The following is a 23,579-nucleotide window of genomic DNA, read 5'->3' as shown; positions in this document are numbered from 1 at the left end:
CTGCTCTTCCCACAGACAATCTGTGAACCTCAGCCATCTCCTACTCAGCCCAGCTCCCAGGTTGGGGTCCAGCCTGCCCAGAGCATCAACTCTATCTCTTGCTGCCCCTGTAACAAGAGCCTGGGGTAACTTTTAATTTTGGGCCTCCCAGAGAGATCAAATGAGTGTCTCAGGAGCTGAAAACGTTTGGAGTGTGGCCATCAAAAATCTTAAGAGCTACCACCCAGGAAGGACTGACTCAGAGCCTTCCTTTATGGTCCAAGTTCAATCTCAAACAAAGCAGCGAATAGGCCCAGCTGCATCCCCAAGGGCATTACAGCATATGCAGGCAGCTTCTGCCAAACCCTCCGCCAGTCCGAAGCAAGGGGGCCTTTGAGGATGATCCTCCCCACTCCTCAACACACTCTGCAGCCTTAGTGACGTGGATGGGCCTAAGGAAGGCCATTCTGGAGGAAAAGCAAGCCTGAGGCTGATTCCAAGATCTCAGACAGGATGTATGGAGCAGGGGTCAAACCATTCTATCAAGTGCCGCTACTCAAGGCCATAGATGAAGTCTGCAGAGGGCATAAGGTGGGCTCCAGGACACAAAGAGCTCAAGCCCATGCCCCACTGCTATCCAGCCCTCACTCCAACTGGACCCACTGCTCTAAGGGCACAGCCCCAGCCAGACCATCGGAGCCTGTGCCCAACATCTCAGAGGCCAACACTGGCTGGGCCCAGACACTCTCCCACCACGGACTGCCATACCTCAACTCCACCTTCTCTTCTCCATGGTCACTACCAAAGCTCAGAAAGACAGGAGGTCTAGGGAAACCTCTGAGGAGAGCAGAGAAGACGGCACTAAGGCTATACCTCGGCGCTGTTCCAGTTCTCCCAAGGTAGGGACTGGTGCCTCTGCCCCTGGCGGTCAGTAAGATTTCACAGGGCTTCTTGAGAAGAGCGTGCTGTGCTCACAGTCTAGAACTGGAGCAGCCCCTGGTACTTCTTGTAGGCAGGCAAGGTGGTCTGCCCGGCCGTACCTTAGTGATGGTGCCTACAGCCTTGGTGCGGCCTTCCCGGAACACCAGCCGCTGGTCTATGTGCAGGTACTCGGGGGTCTTGATAAAGCGGAAATGCACGGTGGCCTTGTCCCCGGTGCGCAGACAGTCCTTGTCCATGCTCAGGATGGTGGCTGTCTGCCTGATGCTCCCACAGTGCACTGCCAAGGGAGCCAGGAAGTCAGGAGAGGCCTGAGCCACTCAGTGGCCTCAGGGCAGGGGAGGCAGTGGGTGAAAGCATGAGACAAGCTCGAGCTGTGGCAGGATGAGGACCTGAGGGCAGAGCGAGGCTAAGCGGCTGGAGGCCCGTCCTGGGCTGACCCTGCCTCACGTCCTCCCACTTTTCCCTCCAGTTAGACCTCGCTTGTCCCCGGACCCACTTGTCCTTAGTTCCTGAACACAGGGCACTCTGTTTGCATGCGTGCCTTCTCTGGACTGTGGGCTTCTTGATGGCAGGGCCCTTGCCCATCTTGTCTTTGTCCCCAGCACCTTGGCAACACCGCAGGGCACACTGCAGCACTTGGTAGATGTCTGCTGAAGGACTGAGTGTGAGGTCCTTGAGGGCAGGTCTGGGTCTCCAGAGCCCAGCACCGAGCTGGTACTTGGTTAGTGTTTGCAAGAATGAATAAACCACAAGCCACAGCTCATGTGTGGAACAGAGGGGATGGCATCACTGAACAGGGCAGCAACCTGACTCTTGGCTGCAGCTGAAACTTTGGGGTTTGGGCTGCTGGAGCACACTTTAAGGGGAGCTAGAGCAGGGGGCTTCAGGCTGGCAGTGCCTTTAGACACCTACCCATGGCCTGGTACCGCGGGCTGATTGTGGTGGGGTGGTGAAGGACAAGGATCTCGGCCTCGAACTCCCAGGATGCTTGGGGATTCAAGCGTGGAGAAACCATCACCATGCCCTTCCGGATGGACGAGCGCTTGATCTGAATGAGAGAGAATCCCAGACCTCAGGGATAATAATGCCTTCTGGCTTCACCCCCTGGTCACAGAGGACCAGGACTCCTTCTGGGAACTGCTACCACCCCAACTTGGCTGTGACCTCTCACTGCACTGGACCACAGGCCTTCTTTAGTGCTACATGGGAAGCCTCAACACTGCTATTGGGGGGTCAGGAAAGACTTCATACAGAAAGTGGCATTTTAGGCAGGACTTGCAAGACGGGCCGGAATTAAGTGGGTGGCGAGGGGGCAAAGGCAGGCAAGCACTCAAGTAGGAGAAATAGGGCAAGCATGATCTGGCTGTTGGGAAGTATATAGAAAACCCGGCTTTGCTGGTTAATTTGGCTGGTGCAAATGACCCAGGAGCTAGCACTGACCCCAATCCCCAGGGGACTGAAAGCTGAATGGCAAGAGGATCTGGCATGGACTCAACAGCCCCGTGTAGAAGGACCCCAGCAAGAAGGAAGAGCAGGAAGGCTCCCAGCTGACCTCACCGAGCTCAGGGTACCAAGTGGAGGAACAGAGCTCAGGAGGCCGGCAGGCCTAGGTTCAAGTCCTGGTGTTCTCACCGAATGCTGGGCAAGTCACTCAGGCTCTCCTGAGCCTCAGTTTCCTCACCTGTAAAAGTGAGGTCAGTAACCCCTGCCTTGCAGAGCGGCTGTGAGGACTGGAGATGACCCGGGGCCTAGCATAACACGGAGCCCGAGGGGAGTTCTTGGTTTTATCAACACTCACCTTCTTCAGCGCGAAGGAGGCCGTCTGGCCCCCCCGCACCTCCTTGACAGGCATGCGCTTGCGATGGATCGATTTGACCGCAATGGACAGGAAGTTACCCAAAGGATCTGGGCCCAGCAGCAGCGTGTCATTCAGCTTGATCAGGCCCCTCAGTGTTGTCCCCGACACCACTGTTCCCACACCCTGCAGACAAGACCCCGGTCCAGTTAAGTCCACTGGCACTACAGACTCGCCCCGGCACCCCTGGAGGAAGCGCCACTCAGCCTCCCACCTTATTCAGTCCACCAGAACCCACTCACCGGGACAGAGTAGGTGTCGTCAATCTGAAACTCAGCAGGCTCTTCCTCCCGGTAACTGGTGCGAGGGGACAGCAGGTTGAGGAACATCTTCAGCAGATCTAGGTTCTCGCCTGTAACGTTGGAGATTTGGAATATCGGGCACATCCTAAGGTGGGGAGTGTGTGGAGAGAGAGGAAGAAAGGTGCTCAGGTGGCGAACTCCTGCCTGATAGGGGATGAGCGGCACGAGGGCTCCTGGAACGGCTGCCGCTGCTAAGGGTCCCACCACCCCTTCACTGGCCTCCCAGGCCCTCTGCCCAGCCCACCTACTTCTGTCCAGACCTGCTCTGAGGCCTCCTCCTCCTAGTTAGTTTTGTCTCTGAAACCTGTCTCCTCCTCTCTGTCTCGGTACCACTACCCTAGTTCGAGCGATCATGACTGCCTCTTCTTCCTAAAGCACACACATCCTTAAAACCGTAGCCAACTCTCCACTGCAGAAAAGACAGCTGGAATCCCTCCTCCCAACATCTCTGCCAGTTTATTTCTCTCAAATTCCTATATTCCAGCCAGACTAGAGAACACTCCCTCCCTTCTCCTAAGACCTTCGGACTTTTTTGTTCCCATGTACTTGTTCACTCTGAATTGTTCACCTCTTGCCTGAATTCCTTCCCTCTTATCCAACTACCAAATCCTCTCATCCTTCAGAACCCAGTTCCAACGCCGCCTCTTCTAGGGAATCCTTCCCAGATGGGCACTCTTCATTCCCTCTGAGTTTTCAAAGAATTTTTTTTTTTGGTAAATTTTATTGAAGTATAGTTGATTTACAATGTTGTGTTAATTTCTGCTATACAGCAAAGTGACTCAGTTATACACATATATATATTCTTTTTCATATTCTTTTCCATTATGGTTTGTCACAGGATATATATATATATGTATTTTTAATTTATTTATTTTTGGCTGCATTGGGTCTTCGCTGCTGTGCGTGGCCTTTCTCTACTTGCGGAAAGCGGGGCTACTCTTCGTTGCGGTGCGCGGGCTTCTCACTGCGGTGGCTTCTCGTTGCGGAGCATGCTCTAGAGCGCAGGCTCAGTAGTTGTGGCTCACGAGCTCTACAGTGCAGGCTCAGTAGTTGTGGCTCATGGGCCTAGCTGCTCCGCAGCATGTGGGATCTTCCCGGACTGGGGCACGAACCCATGTCCTCTGCACTGGCAGGCAGATTCTTAACCACTGTGCCACCAGGGAAGCCCTGTCACAGGATATTGAATATAGTGCCCTATGCTATACAATAGGACCTTGTTGTTTATCCATCCCGTATATAGTAATTTGCCTCTGCTTATCCCAAACTCCCACTCCTTCCCTCCCCTATTCTCCCTCAGCAACCACAGTCTGTTCTCTATGTCCGTGAGTCTTTTTATGCTTCATAGATATGTTGATTTGTACTGTATTTTAAATTTCACATCTAAGTGATATCATATGGTATTTGTCTTTCTTTCTGACTTACTTCGCTTAGTATGATAATCCCTAGGTCCATTCATGTTCCTGCGAATGGCATTATTTCGTTCCTTTTTATGGCTGAGTAACATTCCATTGTGTATATGTGCCACACCTTCTTTATCCACTCATCTGTCGATGGACCTTTAGGTTGTTTCCACGTGTTGGCTACTGTAAACAGTGCTAGAATATAGGGGTGCATGTATCTTTCCGAATTATAGTTTTGTCTGGGTATATGCCCAGGAATGGGATTACTGGATCATATGGCAACTCTATTTTTAGTTTGTTTGTTTTTTTAAATTAATATTTTGGCTGCACTGGGTCTCTGTTGCTGTGCACAGGCTTTCTCTAGTTGCGGTGAGCAGGGGCTACTCTTTGTTGCGGTGCGCGGGCTTCTCATTGAGGTGGCTTCTCTTTGTTGCGGAGCACAGGCTCTAGGCGTGCAGCCTTCCATAGTTGTGGCATGCAGGCTCAGTAGTTGTGGCTTGCAGGCTCTAGAGCGCAGGCTCAGTAGTTGTAGTGCACGGGCGTAGCTGCTCCACAGCCTGTGGGATCTTCCAGGACGAGGGCTCGAACCCATGTCCCCTGCACTGGCAGGCAGATTCTTAACCGCTGCGCCACCAGAGAAGTCCCTACTTTTAGTTTTTTGAGGAACTGTTTTCCATAGTGGCTGCACCAATTTACATTCCCACAAACAGTGTAAGAGGGTTCCTTTTTCTCCATACCCTCTCCAGCATTTATTCGTAGACTTTTTAATGATGGCCATTCTGACTGGTGTGAGGTGGTACCTCATTGTACTTTTGATTTGCATTTCTCTAATAACTAACAATGCTGAGCAACACTGCATGTGCCTATTGGCTATCTGTATGTCTTGGGAGAACTTTTTGTGTCTCTGTTACACGTGACTACATCTGATTTTCTGTCTGTTATCTGAATGGCCTCTATATCTCCTATTCACGATTAATCAAACTCCTCAAGATCAGGAATTATATATTTCCCACAGCTCCTAGAGTAGGGACAGCACAGAATAGGCACTCAACAAAATGAATGAATTGAAATGGGGTCGACTGAAACGTACCCCCTCTGCTGGCCAACTGCTGGTACTGAAGACAGCGTCAGGGCAGAGACAGGCCAAAATGTCAGGCTGCTCCGGGTCCTGTACTTAAGCAGCCCCAAGACTCTGGGAGAAGGAGCGGTGTTAACAAAATTTACTATTATCAAGAGATTATCTCTGACCAAGGGGCCGACCACTTTGAGGACAAGGACTATGCCCAAGTCAACTCTGACTCCTCAATGCCTAGATGAAAAGCCCAGTACAGAACACCCAATAAATTTTTATGGAATCAGGGAATTTCCTGGCAGTCCGGTGGTTAGGACTTGCTGCTTTCACCGCTGAGGGCCCAGGTTCGATCCCTGGTCAGGGAACTAGCATCCTACAAGCCGTGCGGCACGGCCAAAAAAAAAAAAAATTTATGGAATCAAAGGACATGCTAATGAATAAATGCCAAAACTGATCTGTGATTAGAGAGCTTTTGAGAAACAACCGTGTAAAAAAATTAATAATAACCATTCTAAAAATGGCTGCGTATCTATCACACAGCAGCCAGGCACAGTGCTAAGTGCTTTACATACATCATTTCCAACACTTACAAGAGCCCTATGAAGAAGGTAATATTATTTCCATTTCACAGATAAGGACACTGAAATATCAGCTGGGATTCCAACCTCAGTGAGACCAGCACCTCAGAATCTGGGTCACCTGATACAGCCCCCGAGCAACATTGCTGAGAGCAGAATCTTCTATTTCAACCAATCTCTGTGCCTGTGCAGAAGTGAATGCTCCCAGGACTTCCCTGGTGGTCCAGTGGCTAAGACTTCACGCACCCAATGCAGGGGGCCCGGGTTCGATCCCTGGTCAGGGAACTAGATCCCACATGCTGCAACTGAGAGTTCGCATGCCACCACTAAAAGATCCCGCATGCCACAATGAAGATCCCACGTGCCACAACTAAGACCCGGCGCAGCCAAACAAATAAATAAATATTTAAAAATACATAAATAAATAAAAGGAAGAAGTGAATGCTCCCTACCCATTACCTCTCAGAGCTGAAGTTGGAGGCTGTAACAATCACATCATCCTTGCTCTGCACCAACACAGGGATCTTGCGGCAGCCGGGTGACTTCAGCAGGCGCTGTAACAGCTTCAGGGTTTCTTAAAGGGTAAAATGGAACAAAATTAGGGGAACGTAGCCTTCTCTTTGGCCAGGCTTCTAGGGCAAGACAGGTCCACTCATTACTGATGCAAGCAGGAGACAAACAGATGGACAGTGTTAAATGTCATAATGCCTGGAGAAGCAAAAGGAGGATCAAAACTTTGGGTGGGTAAGTGCTTGCTAGAGTAGAAGGAGAGTACAGACAGGGACTGTCTGCTAAGGTTATAAGTCTGAAACCTGTCAGGTTTCTCCAGAGTCTCTAGAAGACCCGCATCCTATAAGCAAGTAATTTGGGGGTCCACCAGAAGGACAATGTTGTTCCTAGAATGCCCTGCTTCCTGGAAAAAAAAGTTCATCTGACAAAAGGAGCTCTAGGACATTTAGATGCCTGAAGAAGCCCTTATGAGGCCCTCCAAAAGGATACGTTTTCACTTCTCTTCCACCATCTTTAGCAACGGGGGAGAAATGCATGAAAGCCTAGTCTTGCAACACTGTTTTGAAACCTTTGGTGGTAAAAGGTAATCAGACTCTCTGCCCAAATGTCTCCATGTATGTCCAGCTTAGATGGTAAAACCCAACCCCTTCTGCATGGAACCATCTGAAAAGAGATGCCAGATTAGGGATTTCAAGGACGCTGAATTTGTAACCAGAAGGAACAATGAGCAGGAGGTAACTCTAAGCTCTGCTCAGACCAAGAGGCAAACAGGGAGAAAGCAAAAGATTCTGGGTTGATGGACATTCAGGCCAAGGTCTAAGCACAATACAAGGAAACAGAAAATTCCGGGTAGCAGATCACCAAGGAGCCACAGTGCGTGACTGTCCCAAACAGAGAGACTGCTACTGGCTGTTGGCTTCACTTACCTTGCAGGATATTGGCAGGACACATGTCAATCTTGGTGACCACCACAAAGACAGGCACATTGAGTGCCAATGCCAAGCCCAGGTGCTCCTTTGTCATCCCCACGATGCCAGCATTGCTGCCCACCTGCCCCGACAGAGAAAGAACTGTCAGGACAAGGGAGACAGAGATTGCTGCTGGGTGGGCACAGGGGCTCAAAGAAGGCTGAGGTAAGAGAGAACTCCCATCTCTGAGGCCACCAGCAGAACAGAACACAGGGGGCACAAGTCTTAGGCCAGAAACAAAATGGCTGTAGATGAAAGCTGGGCTGGGCACAGATTGCTTTAACCTCCAATTTAACAGTGTGGGCTATCAAAATCTGAGGAGACTTCGAAACAATAAAAAAGACAAACTCAGTCTGGGAAAACAAAGTCATCAAAGTGTATTCAGTTTAACATCCCTGGCCCCCAGTAACCCCATCTATAAAATGGGGGATAATAATATTCACTTTAGAGGGTCACTTAAGTTTAAATGACCAAACATATGTCAAAGGTCCAGCACACAACTAGCACGAATTAGGTATTCAAGCAATGGCTGGGACTTCCCTGGTGGCGCAGTGGTTGGGAATCTGCCTGACAGTGCCGGGGACACGGGTTCGAGCCCTGGTCCAGAAAGATCCCACATGCCGCGGAGCGGCTAGGCCCCGGTGCCACAACTACTGAGGCCTGTGCACCTAGAGCTCGTGCTCCGCAACGAGAGGCCACCAAAGTGAGAAGCCCATGCACCGTGACATAGAGTACTGCCCATGTGCAGCAGTAAAGACACAGTGCAGCCAAATAAATAAATATAAATAAATTTATTTTTAAAAAAGCAATGGCAGCTGTTACTACTGTTACCATTCCTTCCTGCAACAATAAATGTTTTAAAATATCATCATAGGGCTTCCCTGGTGGCGTAGTGGTTGAGAGTCCATCTGCCGATGCAGGGGACACGGGTTCGTGCCCCGGTCCGGGGAAATCCCACATGCCGCGGAGCGGCTGGGCCCGTGAGCCATGGCCGCTGGGCCTGCGCGTCCGGAGCCTGTGCTCCGCAGCGGGAGAGGCCACAGCAGGGAGAGGCCCGCATACCGCAAAAAAAAAAAAAAAAAAAAATCATCATAAAGGCTGGTTAAATAAATTAGAGCACATGCACAAGTGTGCGATACAAAAGAAAGAGGAAACTCTTAACTGATGTGGGGCAATCTCTAAGATATGTTTTAATGGGAAAAAGCAAGGTGGTATACAGCATGCTACCACAGAGAGTGGTGACTGGATCACCGTTTGAAAAAAGCAGCTGGAAGACATTTGGGGGAACGTCTGAGATAACAAATACTTTTAGACTAGATACTGTATGATATTAGGGAACTCTTGTTCGTCTTCTTGGTTGCAATAACAGTAGGAGGCTGTGTGCTAAAGTATTTTAGGGGCTGTGTGCTGAAGTATTTGGGGGTGAAGAGTCACAATGTCTATAATATAATCTACTTTCAAATGATTCAGCCAAAAAACCAACCAACCAAAAAAACAAAAACAAACAAAATAAAACAAAAACCATACACACACAGAAAAACTCCACATATGCATCTATCACATGTACAGATAAATATGGCAAAATGTTAATGATTGTTGACTCCGAGTGGTGGGTTTATGGTATTCGTTGTACTATTCTTTCAACTTTTCTAAATGTCTGAAATTGGAGGGAGAGAATATACACATATATGCTGGTGTGATTACAAAATATCTCTAGAGGATACATAAGAAACTAGAAGCACTGGTTGCCTGTGGAGGAAACAACACAGGCGGAAGAGAGGCTTTAAGTCCTTTGGTACCTTTTAATTTCTGTACCATATGAATGTATTACTTTCTAAAACAAAATAAAATTAAAATTAAAATCGCCAAGACATATTTATACAGGGCTTTATACATTCCAGAGGGACTTCCCTGGTGGTCCGGTGGTAAAGTCCCCTTCCAAAGCAGGGGACGCAGGTTCGATCCCTGGTTGGGAAACTAAGATCCCACATGCCGCGGGGCAACTAAGCCCACGTGCCACAACTACTGAGCCCGTGCGCCTCAACTAGACAGCCCACGTGCTGCAAACTACAGAGCCCATGCACTCTGGAACCCGCGCACCACAACTAGAGAGAGAAAACGCGCATGCTACAACTAGAGAGAAGCCTGCATGCTGCAACGAAGCGTCAGCGCTCCGCAGCAAAAGATCCTGCGTGCTGCAACTAAGACCCACCACAGCCAAAAATAATAAATAAATAAAATAAATATACATTCCAGTGTTTTCAAGCGATGCTCTCATTTGACCATTACGATTCCCAGGTGAGCTACCACCCCACCAGCACAGATGTCCCATGCATGTTCCCTCTGCCTACACCGAGACACCCCCACCATTTCCCTCCTAATTCTTCCCATTCCCTCCAACCACCTTTCCTAACCAACCCAGACCTGCTTTTGTTCTTCCCAAGCGGGATACGAGAATGCTCTCTCTCTGTTGTCTTTATATTTTCAAGGTTTTTTTGTTTTTGTTTTTCTGGAAATTGATTGCCATGGAACATAATGAAATATTTCATTGTTTTCCACAGAAATTTTTAGTATTTAGCTCATGGCCTAAAAGTCAGATAATACATAACATTTCATCTGGGGTGAAGATATGTTCGTTAATTGACCTTGATCACTGTAGCTCAGTTAGAAAAACGCTCACGTTAAACTGATTTCTACACCCTTCTTAATCTCAACCCAACAACTGCTCCAAATACACCCTATGGCTCTTCCTTCGAAACCCTTCTGTACAGCGGCTTTCCTTAGCCAGTCAAGGTTGGTAAGGGCCCCTTGCAACGTTCAAAGATATGGGAGATAAGACCACAATGAGACTGCAAGAACCTCGGGCAGAGAGCTGACAAGAGTATCCATACATATGCTCTGCCTCTCTTTACTCTCCGGTCTGGGGAGAATTTGCCTGAAAACCTGTGTTTGTGGGGCAACTTGATCAAGTTTGCTCTGAACAGATGTTGGCATTCACTACACTTACGAATACAGACAGCTGGAGGAACTGGGAAATGGGGAAGGGTTTTGAGAAGGATTTTTGCCAAAGGAAAACTCGCTCACTTGCACTCTGTGTGAAAGCTGTGAAGTTGTGACCAAGGCTGGGGGCCTCACACACTCCTACTCTCTGGCCAGGAAGATCAAAGGGGCCCAAGTGCGAGCTTCGAAACATGATCCAGCCCAGAAGCCTCTGCTCCCTCCCCTCTTCAGTTCACCTACATGACGAACTGCTTAAAAATCTATTTCCCACTAGACTGTAAGCTCGATGGGAGCTCAGGACACCCTGTTCACTGCTCTGTCTTCAGGCCTGGCACCGTGATAGGCATGCAGAAGCTTCTCAGCAAATAGCTGTGGGACTGGTTGACACTGGTTCCAGGCTTCAGAAGAGGCCACCTCTGAGGCCCCTCAGTGGCTCTCTGTGCTCTCTTCCATTTCCTTCCCAGGCCACCCCATCTCTGAGGGTGCTGCCTGGTGTCATCTCAAAGTAGCCCAACTCCAGGAGGAAATAATTCTGAAGGTAATAAGAAATGCCCCAGGAGAAACCCTCCCTTACCCCTCTCTGAAAAATAAGAGAGGTCTGCAAATGGCACCTTGGTTTCTGCTTAGAGGATCTCCTCCTGGCCTAACCTAGGAGAAAGATCAAGGTATAGTCCTTGAGAAGGCTGGGCACCCCTGCAAAACTTGTCGTTCTTATCCAATTTCAAAGCCCTAAACCAAAAGGCCCTGTCTCAGAACTATTTCAAACACTTGCGTACCACCACACCCCAGGAGCCCAGCTGAAGCCTCCCCTCCCCAGCAGCACCTCACTTACCATGAGCATGCAGAAGTCAGGCAAATGGCCAGTCATGCCAAAGACAGTGGTCTTCAGGTACTTCTCATGGCCGGCCAAGTCGATGAAAGTAATCACCTTAGTGGATTTCTCACAGATCTTTGTCCACTCCAGGCTGCCACCATGGCTGTCTGGCTTGTTTACCACATTGCCTTCACTGTCAAAGCCCAGAATGTCGTTGCCCACACTGCTGGTGCGACCAGATTCAATCTCATGTTTGTGGCGGAAGAGTTTCTGGCGGGCGAAGCCTCGGCCATTGTCCAGCTCCCCGTGGGTCAGGACCCCCAGAAGCGTGCTTTTGCCGGCATCCACGTTGCCCACTACCGCTACCCTGTGTGAACACAAACCCATCCATTTGTGTGAGAGGTGGTGAGTGAGTGAAGTGAGCCTCCGCGACCGGATCCACAAGGACAGGCTCAGCCCTGAGCCTCTCCAGCTCTCTGTTCCTTCTATTCATGGACGAGCACATTAGGAGTGCTCTGGGAGCTGTATCCAGGGAGCAGAGAGTTATTCAGGAGGAACCGAGTTCCCACCACAATGACTTTCTCCCTTAATGTCCACTAGCTTTCCCAAAGCTGCCAGACAGAAGCCCTAAAGCCAAGAGAGGTACAAAATGCTCTCCTCCATTACCCTGGTTTCAAGCCTCCCAGCCTGATGGGAAAGCAAATGCAGCCCACAAAATGGCCACAGAACATATGGTTGGCCTCTCTCCCACTCTTTCCAGATGGAAATATTTAGGGATGAGGAAGTGCAGAAACAGAGAATGGAGCTATCGGTGTCTCTGGACACTCTTTCCATGCCTCAGGAAGCGGAAGGGTGTAGCCGACACGCCAGGTGTCAAAGGCTCAATCACCATTCTCTGTGAAGCCCTAGACCCCAGGGTCATGCTTCAGGGGACCTGGAACTGTTCTGAAGCCTCCTCACCTGACTTCCAGGAAGTCATTGTCTCCTACTCGTTTCCGGACCAGGTAATCGCGCACACGGCCCCCAGCTTCTTGACGTTCCCGGAGGAGGATGACATCGGCCTCTATCTGTTCTGCCATGCTCTTCACTGTGGCATAGGAGGCCTCCATGTCAGCTTCACTCAGCCCGTACTCAGTCCCATCTGGTGACAAGAGCCCAGACGTCAGTCTGCCATCAAGTCTGCCAGCCAGCCACCCCTCACAAGGTCCCACCCCGGGCACTGAAGAACATGGCTCTCTCTACCAGACGCTTCAAAGATTTGGGCACAAGTAAAGTTAATAAATAATAGGCTTCCCCATTAAGCAGGGCATTCATTAATTCATTCAACAGTAATCACTGCGACTCTCCTAGGTTTTATGCCAAGTCTCAGGCTGGGGACTGGGAATACAGGTGCCCTTAGCGAGCTCACAGCCCAGCGGGAGAGACAGGAAATTAATTAACTGCAATACAGCTTGAGTGCTTTACTGCAGAGCTGTGCAAAGAGGATGTAAAGCATGAGCAACTAGCATTGCCTGGGGAAGCTGAGGACGGCTGTGCAGGGCGCTGACTCCAAGCTGCGGCTCCAAACATGAAAAATGGGCCTGCGGGGAAAGGAGGAAAGACATCCGAGGCAGCAGAGCAAAGCATGGAGCACGGCAGATCGTGGCACGTTCAGGGAGCAGTAAGCAGCTCGGCGCGTTGGGGAGCAGGGTGTCAAGTGGCGGGGGACCACATGAGAGGCAGAAACACTTAGGCAGACGAACACCACACAGCAGCAAAACACATATGTAGCAGGGAGGGAAGCCTTGGGGTTACACAGGGGAGTAACAAGATCAGATCGCTGTGGGACAGAAAGATCTCTTGAGCAGCAGTGTACAGTGAGCGCTGGCAAGCGAGAGACCAGAAACGGGGAGTCCAATTAGGAAGTAATTCTAATAATCCAGGCAAGAGAGAATGACAGGAGACAAAGGAAAATGGAGAGAGAATTTAAGGATGAGTTTAGGGACAGATTTTTAACAGAGGTGGCTCAGGTGAAATGTCCAGCAAGTAGCTGGAAAAACTGAGTCTCAGCTTAGGATGAGGAAGGACGGACCAATCAACCACTAATTTATTGAGTGCCTACTGTATGACAGTCCTGGTCGGGTACTGTCCACATGGTGTCATATTTCATCCCCGCAGTAGAATGGCAGCCCCTCCAGCTGTCTCCTGGGAGCACCCCTCTCCTTCCCTGGGCTCATGTGCCCAACCTCTTTTCTTTTCTGCCTCCAAAGACCTTGCAGTACCTTCTCTCACCCCCTTCCACTTCTCTCCCTACGAACAAGCTCAAGGCTTTCCTAAACTAAAGGAGACCCAACCCCTCTTCCCTTGCCCCAGCTTATCTACTGAGCTACCATCTCCTCCAAGCACCTCCAGAGTAATGGACACTTGTTAACTTTATTTCCTCACCACCTTCTCACTGATCTGATGACTCTGGAAAAAACTGGTTTTCAAGTCATCAGTGGCGTTCTGCCCACTCACCCAATGCCCTTTCCTTGACCCCTTCACAGTCAACACTGCTGGCAACTGTCCCTTTGTTTACTGAGGCATTTCATTCCCACCCTGCTTGCCTATAACCCGAACTCTTCTGATTCACCTCCTGGCCCTCTGGGTCTTCCTTCTGTCTCCTCTGCTGGCTGTTCCTGCTGCGGGCCCCAAATGCCAGTGTTTTTCGGTAGTCAGTCAGTGGCCTTCTTCTCTATCCTTGAAACATTCCCCTTGGCCTTCTCATTCTATGGGTTCAACTGTCATTTTGAAAACTATGAAAACATTCATATCTACTCATTCTTCCCGGAGCTCCATCCACACCCTTCTTAAACAACAGCACAAAAACTAACACCATTAATAAAGCTTTTCCGTCCTCCCTGCAACCCCATGAGTGAGGCATTACTGTTCCCATCTAATAGTGGGGAAACAGAACCTCGAGGCCTCTGAGCTGGGAGGGCACAGAGGGGCCGCGGGAGCCTGGGTCTTCTGATGCCAAACCTACAGCCTTTTCCTCTTGGTGCCAGACCAGTTCCTCCTCGTGCCTTACCTATTTCTAATGACACCACGGTCCTTCCAGTCACCCCAGCTGAACACTCATCACTCCAGTCCTGCCCCTTTCCTTGTCCCTGCTCTCCTCTTTTTGCCAATCCAATGCCACCAGCCTGATTTAGGCCATTATTCTAACTGAATCGCCACAAGAGATCCTTAACTGGTCTTAGCAAATCCAGTCTCTGTTCCCGCCAACCCACCCTGCATAGACATACAAGCTCAAGGTCCTAAAGAATGCACAGCTCTGACGTTTGTCACTTCCGAGTCAAAGTCTTGGAAGGGCTCCCCAGGCCCAGCAGCGCTCAGTTCCAATTCCTTAGAGGCTTCCATCCCCCTCCCCCGCCCTCCCCTTCTAAGCTTTGTTCCAGTGCAGGTGGCCCAGTCACCATCCCTCCATGTCTCTGCACTTTTCTAGCTCTATACCTTTGCTCGTGTATTTCCTGCCCTAGAAAGCCAATCAGCGTATCTCTACTTGCCAAAATCCTACCCATTCTGCTCCCTTATGAAGTTTACCATGGAATAGTGTTTTGGATGCGTGTCTTCCCCTGCTATACACAAGCATCTGGAGGACAAGGGCCATATCTCAAACATTCCTGGATGCTCCATGAGGGGTGCCTTTCCTATACCAACTCCTCAAATGTTTGTAAAATGCAAAACGAATGAACAAAGAGGATGCAGTTGAGCCAAGGAGTTTCTTTTTCTTTTTCTTTTTCTTTTTTTGGCTGCGCCACATGGCACGCAGGATCTTAATTCCCCAACCAGAGATCGAACCCATGCCCCCTGCAGTGGAAGCACGGAGTCTTAACCACTGGACTGCCAGGGAAGTCCTGCAAGGAGTTTCTAAATGCACGGCGAACTGCGCTCTGGAAATATTCTGGGTTAGAGAAGGACTCGGAAGCATCCCTAAGAGAAGGCCAGCTAGCCCTGCCATTCTTGCCAGACCCCCAAATTCTATCCAACCTTTCCTGCTTCTGGTACAATGAGAAGCTTTCAGATCCTACCCCACACCAGCAGGCAATCACCAGTGTCACCTCATCCATCCAGGGCTCCCAGAAATGCACCCAGTCACATTGCCCTTCTCCAGCACGCTCTATACTCCTCACTCTGTAGGAGCAGAAACAAAGGCCAAGGAGAAAAGCCGCAGAGGTCCAATTACTAAAGGCCACATATTCAGCCATGCAGGAACCTAATCAGATCTCGGTCCTGCCACTGACTTACCTTTCCTATATGTACTCTCCTGCTCAACATGCTGCATAGGCTCCCCAAACTTTTAGGATAAAAGTCTAAACGCTTTGGTATGGCATTCAAAGACCCTCAGACCTGGGCCCTAACTACCTGTCCAGTCTCCCCTCCTGATACTCCCAACCTCACATTCTACATTTCCTACTTTACTGAATCACTCCTGGTCCACCAAATACTCCACACTCACCAATGCCTCCATGCCTCTGTGCTTGTGGCTTTCTCTGCTCACTCACTACTGCCTCCATTCACCTAGAAAACTCCTACTCATCCTTTAGAATTCACTGAAGGGGCACCTCCTCCTTTGGAAAGACTTTTAAGTCTTTTCTGACCCTCCCACAAAGATGTAACACTCCTCCCATGCTCCCTGAACTTCTAATGCAGTACCTGGGTCTTAGAAAGTCATGATTTAATATTTGAAGAATGAACAAGGTTCTTTTTGAAAGAAATCTCATGGTAAATCATCTATAACCTGGAAACCTTAAAAAATTACTACTGCAACTATTAACACTAGCTAACATTTATATAGTGCTTACTGTATGCCAAGTGTTAATCTTCACCATGCCACCATGGACTAGATTCTATTATTATCCCCATTTTAAGACAAGGAAAAGAGCCAGTAGGCAAACTTAGACCCACCAGGATCCAGACCCTGAACTAACTACTAGGTCACATTGCCTCCTTTTAAAATATCAACCTTAACTTAAGAATGTATACTTAGGGACTTCCCTGGTGGTCCAGTGGTTAAGACTCTGTGCTTCCAATGCAAGGGGTGCGGGTTCAATCTCTGGTTGGGGAACTAAGATCCCACATGCTGCACGGCGTGGCCAAAAAAAAAAGGAAAAAAAGAATGTATACTTAAAGAGCACATTCCTCCACACTGCTTCGAATTTTTTTAAAGTCTAATTTATTCCTACAAAACTTGCCTCAGGTTGTGGGGGCAGTGGTGGTACCATCCGCCCGATTTTATAGATGAAGGAAGCGTCAAACAGAGGGCAAGCACCAAGCACACACAGGAAGTCAGGGATGAAGCTGACCCTGGGGGCCTCACATCTCTTTTAGTCTTCTGCTTGATCTTCAACTTGTTTAACTAATTACAATCTCTTTCTGCCCCTGAAGAATTCCAGCAGGAAGGAGTCACTATGAATCTAATAGCATCCAATTGGTAGATGCAAAGATAATGCTTGGGTGTGTAAAATACGTGTTAATGAACGTTTGCCATCTTCCTATGCTGTGCCACGGGAGGGTTAATTAACTGTGAGCCACCAAGGTATGGCAAAGTTCAGTAAGAGCCCACATTAAAGAATAAGCAAAGAGTGGGGGCTTTAAGAATCTGGGTCTTCAAAGAACAGTCCCAACACTTGTCAGAACTGATCTAGATGTGGTTTCTTCAATTCTATAAGCTGGAAGTGACCTTTGAGTGGTTCATCCTATTACAGGAGGCCAGGTGTGCACCTGACACAAAAGCTTTCAAAAGCCTACCAGTGATCCCCCTAGTCACCAAATGGAATGGCTTTTTCTGAACCTGACTCTCCCTGCTATCTCTGTAACACTTGACAATGCTGGCCAACTCCCTCTCTTTATTTTTTTTTTTGCGGTACGCGGGCCTCTCACTGTTGTGGCCTCTCCTGTTGCGGAGCACAGGCTCCGGACGACGCGCAGGCTCAACGGCCATGGCGCACGGGCCCAGCTGATCCGCGGCATGTGGGATCTTCCCGGACCGGGGCACGAACCCGTGTCTCCTGCATCGGCAGGCGGACCCTCAACCACTGCGCCACCAGGGAAGCCCCTCCCTCTCTTTCTTGACAGAACCTCTTGGTTTGCCTATCTCTCGGACCATGCCTTCTTTAAGGTGCTAACACCTAAAACTGGGGAGGTGGCAGTAAATACAGAAAGGAAAGGATAGATACGAGAAACATTTCAAAGGAAGGCAGAGCAGTATTTGGAGGTCAAACCCTTCTTCCTTGTGTCATTCTTGCAGCATTTCCAAACATTGTTTTCTACTGAGGTTAACTGTGTATATGCCATCTCTCCTTCTCGAGACAGAGACCAGATTTTAAGTATCTAAAAGTGCTTTGCAACAGTATCAAGACCTTCTAAGATACTTAATAGAATCTGTCAAATAGTTCAAGACTGATTTTGAGATTTCCTCCATCTTAGACTCAAACTACAAAAGAATTATTACCTGCCTTTACAAAACCTACATTCAGCAAAGAGAACTCGTCCCTTAATGATGCATTGAGGCCTACTTAGGCTTCTTGTAAAGATGACAGAGACAAGATCTGGTACAGGCTAAATTCATAATTATTAAACAAGTCCAGCTGCCATTTCAGCAAAGATAATGTCTTAATGAAGATGAGAGTAAGCAGGCTTTGTATTGAGGATATAAACTAGGAATGACCAGGGGGGAAAAAGCCCAGGATATAATCTGGGATTCTGTCTTGGGGGCTGCCTTCCTCTAAAACAATGGGCCCCATTACAATGGAATAAGGGGCTTGGAGGACAATAACAAGTCCCTTCCAGAATGGCAACAAGCCTACATGTCTGATGGGATCTCACAGGGAGAAAAGAGGACCTCTGTTATCACAGCTATCCCCACCGAATGGTCAGTATGGTCCAGGGCAAGGCAGCCTTGCTGAAGACAGGAATTCTGGATGTCCTTTCCTTGCTGACATCAAGAAGTATCACAGGAGTTCTCTGCTAAGCAGGCAATAAGTAGCAATGGGATCTGTAAATCAGGCTTGGAGGGGAAGACTTAGAGCTGCCTAGGGAAGGCTTAATTCTAGACCTAACTGTGACTTACTCTATTACCTCGGACAAGAAGTTTCCTTGCTTTGTGCTTCAACTCCTCTTATGCAAATGTAGAGTACTGGCGGTAGAAAAGCAGCATCTGTAAAACCGCTTGGAAAGTGAATTTTTAAAAAAGTAAAGTGAAAGGAAAACTATGCTCACCTGATCCCTGCCCAATGACATATATGGTCTCTCCGCATCCCTCGTCCATCCTCTCCCACATTTGCCGAAGAAGGCTGTCATACTGCTCTGATGTAGGGCTCACTAGAACCAGCTAGAAGAGAAACCAACAACCTTAGGACCACACTTACTAGAAGAACACCACAGCCAAAGCGGATCAAGAGCCTGACCAAAGACCCTGACTGAACCCCACAGCACCCTGATCTAAAATAGCTGTGCAGCCCTCTCATGCCCTCTCTGCCTCTCCTTAAATAGCCTTTGAGCCCAAGGCCTTATGAGAGTTGAGTTATATGAAGTACTGAAATGAGTATGTCTGAACCACAACCCACAGAAAAGGGTGTGAGCAGCCTGCCTCCTGCTGCTTAACAGGAGGGGCAGGATCCACAATGACTGAGAATCTGGCATTGTAGGTAGGAATTAATGAGTAGTGCTTTACACCTACATGCCAAAGTCTTCTACCTGCAGCTTGCAACTCACAGGACAGAGATCTCATATACTGCCATGCCCTCCATCCAAGGCCAATGGTTCCCATAATAACATAAGAAGTCTGTTCCAACTTGCCTTGGCTATCTCGATTATTTAGGAATCGGCAGTAAAAACTGCTGCAAGACTCATCTTTATCAACAAAACACATTACCCCTAAGATGGGTATTAGCACCGTCATTTTGCAAATTTCTGCCAATAACACTAAAATATCAACCACTTATCTGAGGAGGCCATTTACCAACAGGCATGTCAGATCCCATTCTCTAACCACTCACGTGTGACCTTGGACAAAGAACTTAACCTCTGAGTCTCAGTTTTTTAATCTACAAAATGGAGATACTACTACCTACATCCTAAGGCCACTGTAAAGACCAAATAAGATAACATGTAAAGCATCCAGTGCACAGCTCAATAGTGGTAATTACAATTTTCTTCACCCAGTCATCCTAGAAAAATCTTCCCGGATGAAACTAGCCACCACAGTTCACTAATTGTTTCTCCTTTTGGAAGCTCTCAGAGCCTTATATCCGTCCCCACATTTAATTGTAGCAAGTATATAAACTTATAGCTTCTAATCTTTTCCTCAGGAATCAATCTGTTCAACCCATCTATTCTCTCCCTTCACATCAGTTTTTCTTTTCAATATCATCAGTATTAATCTACATATAGCTTCTCAACTTTAAAATACTGAGAAGGACTCCCCCAGCTACGTGATGAAGCAACACTTCCCTATCCTGGAACATTAAATTAAGTTGGTCAGGAAATAGAGGTACTACTCTCTGCAACTCTGCCCTGCAATTTCCCACTGTTTTCAGGTTTCTTCAGCACCTTGGCCATGAACTGACATCTAGCTCATCTGCTTGAGTCAAGTGTATCTCTTACAATTTCCTGAGTTGACTCATCAGAGCTTATACTTTGAACCTGGGTGCTGGGTCTTGTGCATCGTGTCCCATTACCTCACACATTTCCCCTGACCATCCTCTCTCAACTTGGCCAGCCTCGTTATGGCATTAGAGGCACCAGACAGGACAACTGTGACAAGGTGCAGTACCGGCTTCTAAGTGCTCAGCAGAGACTAGAGGGAGAGACCATTTAGCTGCAAGGTAAAGTTCTCTCCTGTCTGGACCAAGTTTCATGCAATTTTGCCACCACAGACTAGAAAGTCACAAATGTTTTCAAAAGTCGTTAAACTTCTCTACCGTAAGTACACAACAACAGGTAAGGAGGTGGTATCGGTGTTCTATCTTGCATCAGCTGCTATTTAATCTGCACAGGGAATTATCAGTTTATTCAGTTCACCTCAAACATTTACTGAGTAGTATGTAACCGGCAGTGTAGTAGGTTTCTTACATACAGTTCCCATTTTTACAATGCATCTGTACTAAAAAGATGATGGAGCTGGAGAACTGAGAGGTTAAGAAACTTTCCCAAGGTCACAGAGCCTTTTTAACTGGCAGGGCAGGAAAGGGAACCCAGCCCTGTCTGACTCCCAAGTTGGCATTCTTTCCTTTAGCAATGTTAGGCACCTTCGAAACACCAGTCCCAAATTATACTTAATTTTTTATTCCTCCCACTCCCAACGCCAAGCAGAAGATGAGCCCTTAAATCCTGCCCACCTTCTCAAGAGCTCAGAAGACACGATTTAAATCGTCCTTCATTATTCCAGTCAAACAACATAAGGTTCCACTCCCAGAATGGCGAAATGATGGGTCACTGCCCATCTTTCACTTCTGTTTTGGGTGGGTTTGTAAAGTAGACATTCTTCAGACGTCCTTCTCCCGGACTGAGCGACTACTTAATGTTTCCTCTCCCGACACCAGGAAGAGCCGCGGCTGACTGCCTGCTCCCCCCTCGGACTACATGATCCTCCCGCGCGCCCTGCCCAAGCCACCTCCGACCCTAGGCTGCCGTGGACAGTCCACGGGGTGAGCCACTCTCGATCTCAGGGGAGGCGGCACCGCGTGGGGACGACCACTGTGCGAGTAGCTGCCGGCGTCCGGCGCCCGCGTTCCACGTGGCGGAGGCGAGGGGTTGTGATCTCGGCGGGAGCCGGACGGCGGGAGGCCGGTTGGGCGCCTCCGGGGAAGGACAGCGGTGCGGCGGGCCGCCGGAGCCGCCCCTCGCCGGGGAGCCCGCCGCGCGTCCCGCACTTACAGGTGGGTGGGCTCGGCCCCTCCTGCCCCAGCCGTCGCCCCGGAGACTGCGCGGCCCCACCGCCCGGTCCCCCTCGGCGCCCGGTCCCCTCGGCGCCCCGTCCCCTCAGCGCCGGCGCCCGGGCCTACCTTGCTGGTGAGGTCTAGCTCCGGTTCGCCGTTGAGCGCCTCGCCGTCCTCGCTGCAGTCCGAGTCGAAGCCGCCGTGTAGCCGGGCGGCAGCCGCCGCGGCCCTGGCCGCCCCCGGAGAGCTGGGCTCGGGGGCGAACATAGAGGCAGGGACCGGCGAGTCCATCGGGAAGCGACTCCGCTCCGCCGCCATCTTTAATAACTTAGGCTAATTCGTAGCCGGCCTCCCCTCCCTCCCCAGCTCATTTGCCTAATCTATGCACAACCCCGCCCCGAACCTCATCAGAATAATTTATGCGAAATTTCTCCAGCCGCGTAGAGGATGACACGTATCTCTAGCTAAGAAACAAACGACCAGGCCTCTCAGCCACCAATCGCTGCAGCTCTTTTAAGTACCTAATGAATAATTAATGAGACCCAGAGCCCAACAACAAATGTCTGAGACGTCACGCGCCTTGATCGTAAGGTGGGAGGGACAGCACCATGTCCACGCTACCTGCCAGGAGCATTCCCGCCAATGGGAGCAGAGCAGAGCACGACTGACACAGCAGCCATACAATGAGAGAAATACACACAACGCTTACCTTCACCGCCCATCACTCTCCTTGTTTTCAGAGGCAGTGCTCAGCTTCCAAATCCTGCTGCTAGGCAGTCGGGGGCGGAGAGCCTTCCGATGATAGACAGGTGAAAGGCCCAATCCAGTCTTCGGACAAGTCCCGCGCCTCGGGCCACCGCCCACGGAGATAGTAAACTGCGCAAGGCGCCTCCCACTCAACTCGGTGACTCCAGGCAGTCACTGAAGACTGATTTTCGACCTGCTGGCAGTCTCCAGGCAATTTTAACACTAGGATCGATGCCTGGAATACTACGGCAGCCAGAGCGCGGCAATTAACTGAACGCTGACCTTAGGGAGAATTCTCCATTCATTGCCTCTGCGGAGAGAGCAATTACACGACCAAAATGAGGCACCTAGCTCAATAGAAGCCAAAAGTACCTTAACACATTTGTGAACTGTAAGGCCGAGATCTAGAGTCTGTTAAGGTAGTTTCCTATGGATGATTCTTCCTGTGTCATCAGCTGTGTAAAACCCAACCCAAAACACTATCAACAGAAGTTTTACTGTCTTGAATTCCTCTTCCAAAAGACTGAAGAGCTTGATGAAATTAGGGATTAGTCAAACTCTAATAATGCTGGCCATGGCCACTCGTCCCAGGCAGCAAGCAAGAGAGAGCAGCCATTTCAGAAGATAACATACCCAGATTTAGGGGTTTGGAACACAAGATTTTGTGAGCAAGAGGCAGGGTTCCAAAGAGCCTTCAGTTTCAGGGATCTACTTGAGAGTTAAGAGGCAACTTCTTGTTCTTGTTTGCAACTACGATCAAATCTTTTTTTTTTTTTTTTTTTAATATTTGTATGCACTGGGTCTTAGTTGCGTGGCACGCGGGATCTTAGTTGCCGCATGCGGGATCTAGTTCCCCGACCAGGGATTGAACCCAGGCCCCCTGCATTGGGAGCGTAGAGTCTTAACCACTGGGCCACCAGGGAAGTCCCCAATCAAATTTTATCTGTACAAACACAGGTGGGAATCTGGGATGAGAAGCCATCCAACTCCAAAGGTCTTGATAATAGTTCTTCAATTTTTTTTTTTCTGGTGAAATTGCTCACCACTATCCTACATATGCCTCTATGAGGTAGATAAAAATATTAAAATCTCAATTTGGCAGAAGAGCCAAATGTTGTGGCATTATACTCCAGAATAATATTGATATTTAGAATCTTACCAACTGGCTCTTCCAGAAAAAGTTCAAGTTCAGAATGCGCTGACACCTGATGGTAAGCTAAAAAACATGCCCTTCTCATTACAGGGCTTTACCCAGAAAAAAATATATTCTCAGAGAAGGTGCTTGTTGAATTGAATAGAGAAATCTGAAAACACATTTTAGAGAGGGAATTCCTTACCATATTTACATCCTCTTTCGGAAGATAGGTTAGAACCTAGGTTCAAATCCTAGGTCCACTATTTACTATCTATGTGACCTCAAGCAAGTTAATTAACCTCTCTGTGCTTCAGTTGTCATCTCAAAAAAAAAAAAGTACCGGGCCTCCCTGGTGGCGCAGTGGTTGAGAGTCCG

General features: G+C 49.0%; 1 protein-coding gene across 5 annotated transcripts in view; it reads right to left on the bottom strand.

Moving 5' to 3' along the window:
- The window catches only part of GTPBP1 (GTP binding protein 1), a 31,975-nt gene that overhangs the window by 6,983 nt on the left and 1,413 nt on the right, over window positions 1-23,579 (bottom strand). For 4 of the 5 annotated variants that reach the window (XR_014295248.1, XM_082634848.1, XM_082634851.1 and 1 more), the window contains exons 2-11: window positions 21,449-22,379; window positions 18,663-18,774; window positions 12,381-12,561; window positions 11,439-11,787; window positions 7,565-7,688; window positions 6,588-6,702; window positions 3,019-3,163; window positions 2,720-2,902; window positions 1,834-1,969; window positions 1,020-1,198 (exon numbers count right to left, since the gene is read on the bottom strand). Coding sequence is in view for 4 of the 5 variants with exons in the window: in XM_082634848.1 (XP_082490974.1) it covers window positions 1,020-1,198; window positions 1,834-1,969; window positions 2,720-2,902; window positions 3,019-3,163; window positions 6,588-6,702; window positions 7,565-7,688; window positions 11,439-11,787; window positions 12,381-12,561; window positions 18,663-18,774; window positions 21,449-21,640 (1,716 nt within the window). In the remaining variant the exon portion in view is untranslated. Of the gene's footprint in view, window positions 1-1,019; window positions 1,199-1,833; window positions 1,970-2,719; window positions 2,903-3,018; window positions 3,164-6,587; window positions 6,703-7,564; window positions 7,689-11,438; window positions 11,788-12,380; window positions 12,562-18,662; window positions 18,775-21,448; window positions 22,435-23,579 lie in introns of those variants that run through there. The other variant, XM_082634849.1, reaches the window with a different exon arrangement.

Source organism: Mesoplodon mirus, assembly GCF_964341445.2.
Source record: "Mesoplodon mirus genome assembly, chromosome: 11".
Taxonomy (NCBI): Eukaryota; Metazoa; Chordata; class Mammalia; order Artiodactyla; family Ziphiidae; genus Mesoplodon; species Mesoplodon mirus.
This window is presented reverse-complemented; position numbering and strand designations above follow the sequence as displayed.